The 2,124-nt window shown below is 57.3% G+C and overlaps 1 protein-coding gene across 1 annotated transcript; it reads left to right on the top strand.

Moving 5' to 3' along the window:
* Positions 1–464: 464 nt before the first annotated feature.
* On the top strand, positions 465–1,697 carry LOC103654295 (protein LURP-one-related 8). The gene is made up of 2 exons (XM_008681126.3): positions 465–691; positions 785–1,697. The coding sequence occupies exon 2, from the start codon at positions 852–854 to the stop codon at positions 1,578–1,580; it is 729 nt and encodes a 242-aa protein (XP_008679348.1). The 5' UTR covers positions 465–691; positions 785–851; the 3' UTR covers positions 1,581–1,697.
* The last annotated feature ends 427 nt before the right edge of the window (positions 1,698–2,124 follow it).

Below are 2,124 nucleotides of genomic sequence, written 5' to 3' on the forward strand. Positions count from 1 at the left end.
AAAATTCGTTCTAACAAATTACTTAGATTCAAACTACACTTAATGTATATGTGTTTGTAAATATGTCTAGACTTATTATCATTTATTTAAATATAGACATAAAAATATATATGTAATTTTTTGAATAGTGATACAAATTTAGAAGCTTTACTATTGATTTTTAGCTGATAACTACTAGGTTAAAGGTTTTCAAACAGAACCTATAATCTGGCAATGTTTGTTTTCCCTTTTCAACTTGTGGGCACCAAAAGAAAGGTGTTGCAGACCGTCAAATGGTCCAGCTTTCCAATCGAATCACCATGATGGTAGAAATTCGTCGCTTTTTAGATCCTCAACTCTTTAGACCACTTCATCTTTATTCGCACGTGATCTATATGATATTTTAAAAAAGAACCAAACAAACACTCTCGTCGTCGTCGCCGTCGCCGACCACTGCATCCTCGTCACCGAGAATATATCTTTATTAACCCAAATCAAGCAGATTGGTAGCCAGGAAATTGAGTGCACTGACGAAATGAAGAGAGTACATGTGGGCGGTGAGGAATCAGGTTCCTCCTCTTCCGTCTCTCCTCCCACGACAAAATGAATCGGTTGCTGGGCCTGGGTGGGATGGATGGTGAGGTCAGCGAGACCGTCACTTGTCAACAAAGAGAGCAGAGCGCCATCTTCTCCGCGCGGCCGGCCAGGCCAGGTATAAATTCCCTACGCTTCTCCCCCAACTCCTCGCCACCCGATCCACTCCAAGCGCAATGGCTCCTCCTTGCTTACCTAGGTACCTCTGCAGCTAGCCGCCATAGCAAGCTAGGCCGAAGCAGAGGATCTAACAGAGCGGGGAAAAGAAAAGAGGAGTAATGGCCAAGGTCCACCCCAACGCCGCGGGGTCCGTCGTTGCCACAGCAGCAGCAGTAGGCCGGGCCCCGGCGGAGGCTGATGGAGAGCCGTCCACTGTGCTGACGGTGTGGCGCAAGTCGCTGCTCTTCAACTGCGACGGCTTCACTGTCTACGACGCCAGCGGCGACCTGGCCTTCCGCGTCGACTGCTACGCCGGCTCCACCCGGCGCTGGCGCCGCGCCGGCGTCGTGCTCATGGACGCCAGCGGGAAGCCGCTCCTCACCGTGCGCCGCAAGACGCGGCTCGGCCTCGCGGAGCGCTGGGTCATCTACGACGCCGACGCCGACGACGGCACGACGACGACGGCCAGGGCCACGCCGCTGCTCTCCGTCCGCCGCCGCATCGGCGCGTGCTGCAAGACGCTGGCGCTCGCCCACTCCGCGGCCGCGGGCACCGACGACGCGGCGGCGGCGGCTGCACTGTCGTACGTGGTGGAGGGCTCCTACGGGCGGCGCGCCTGCGCGGTGCGTGAGGAGCGCGGGGGCGCCGTCGTCGCGGAGGTGCAGAGGAAGGAGGCCGTCGGCGACGACGTGTTCCGCCTCGTCGTGGCGGGGTCACGTCTCGGCGCGCCGCTTTCCATGGCGCTCGTCATCGCCCTCGACGACATGTTCCGCGGCGGGGCCGGCGGCGGCGGCTGGTCGACGACGCGGTCGTTGCTACGCAGGAAGAATTCGTCCATGGCTATATAGAATGGCTATATAGAATAGGAGAATTTTGCAAACATGGGACCGTCTACCAGACTTTTGGCACCACGGTCGGTCGTGGCAATTGAAAGCGTGACATCAAAATCTCCCTCATTTTGAATATTTAGCATCGCGCGCGCCTAATGATTATTAGGCATTGTGCAGTTACCGTCGTGCCCTCGCTCCGTTACATCCCTTGTCGCCGTCTTCTTCTATCGTCTCCCGTATTCCATTCTCCCTCTCTCTCTCCTCCTTTTTCCGTCACCGGCACCAGCGCCCTCGTGGCCAACAGCTGTGGTCGCGGGGCCGTTTCCTCGTCTGGCTTGTAGTTGTCGCCGCTATTGTCCACGTCGCCGCCGCCGCCGCTGAGCGTGACGCTGGCGGGGAAGATCTCCGACGTGTCCACGAACGAGGACAGGCACGGCTCGTCCGGCGCCGGAGCAGCCTGCTCGCGCATCTCCTCCACCTCCGCCCAGCGCGCGTCGACGTCGCAACCGGTCGCGATCCACGCTTCCTGCTCCTGTCACCGGTTCATGTCGTTGCTTAGGAA

This window comes from Zea mays, chromosome 4, assembly GCF_902167145.1.
Source record: "Zea mays cultivar B73 chromosome 4, Zm-B73-REFERENCE-NAM-5.0, whole genome shotgun sequence".
NCBI classification, from domain to species: Eukaryota; Viridiplantae; Streptophyta; class Magnoliopsida; order Poales; family Poaceae; genus Zea; species Zea mays.

Coding starts and splice junctions, on each gene's coding strand:
- LOC103654295 (XM_008681126.3), top strand. CDS start 852: ATGGCCAAGGTCCACCCCAACGCCGCGGGGTCCGTCGTTGCCACAGCA.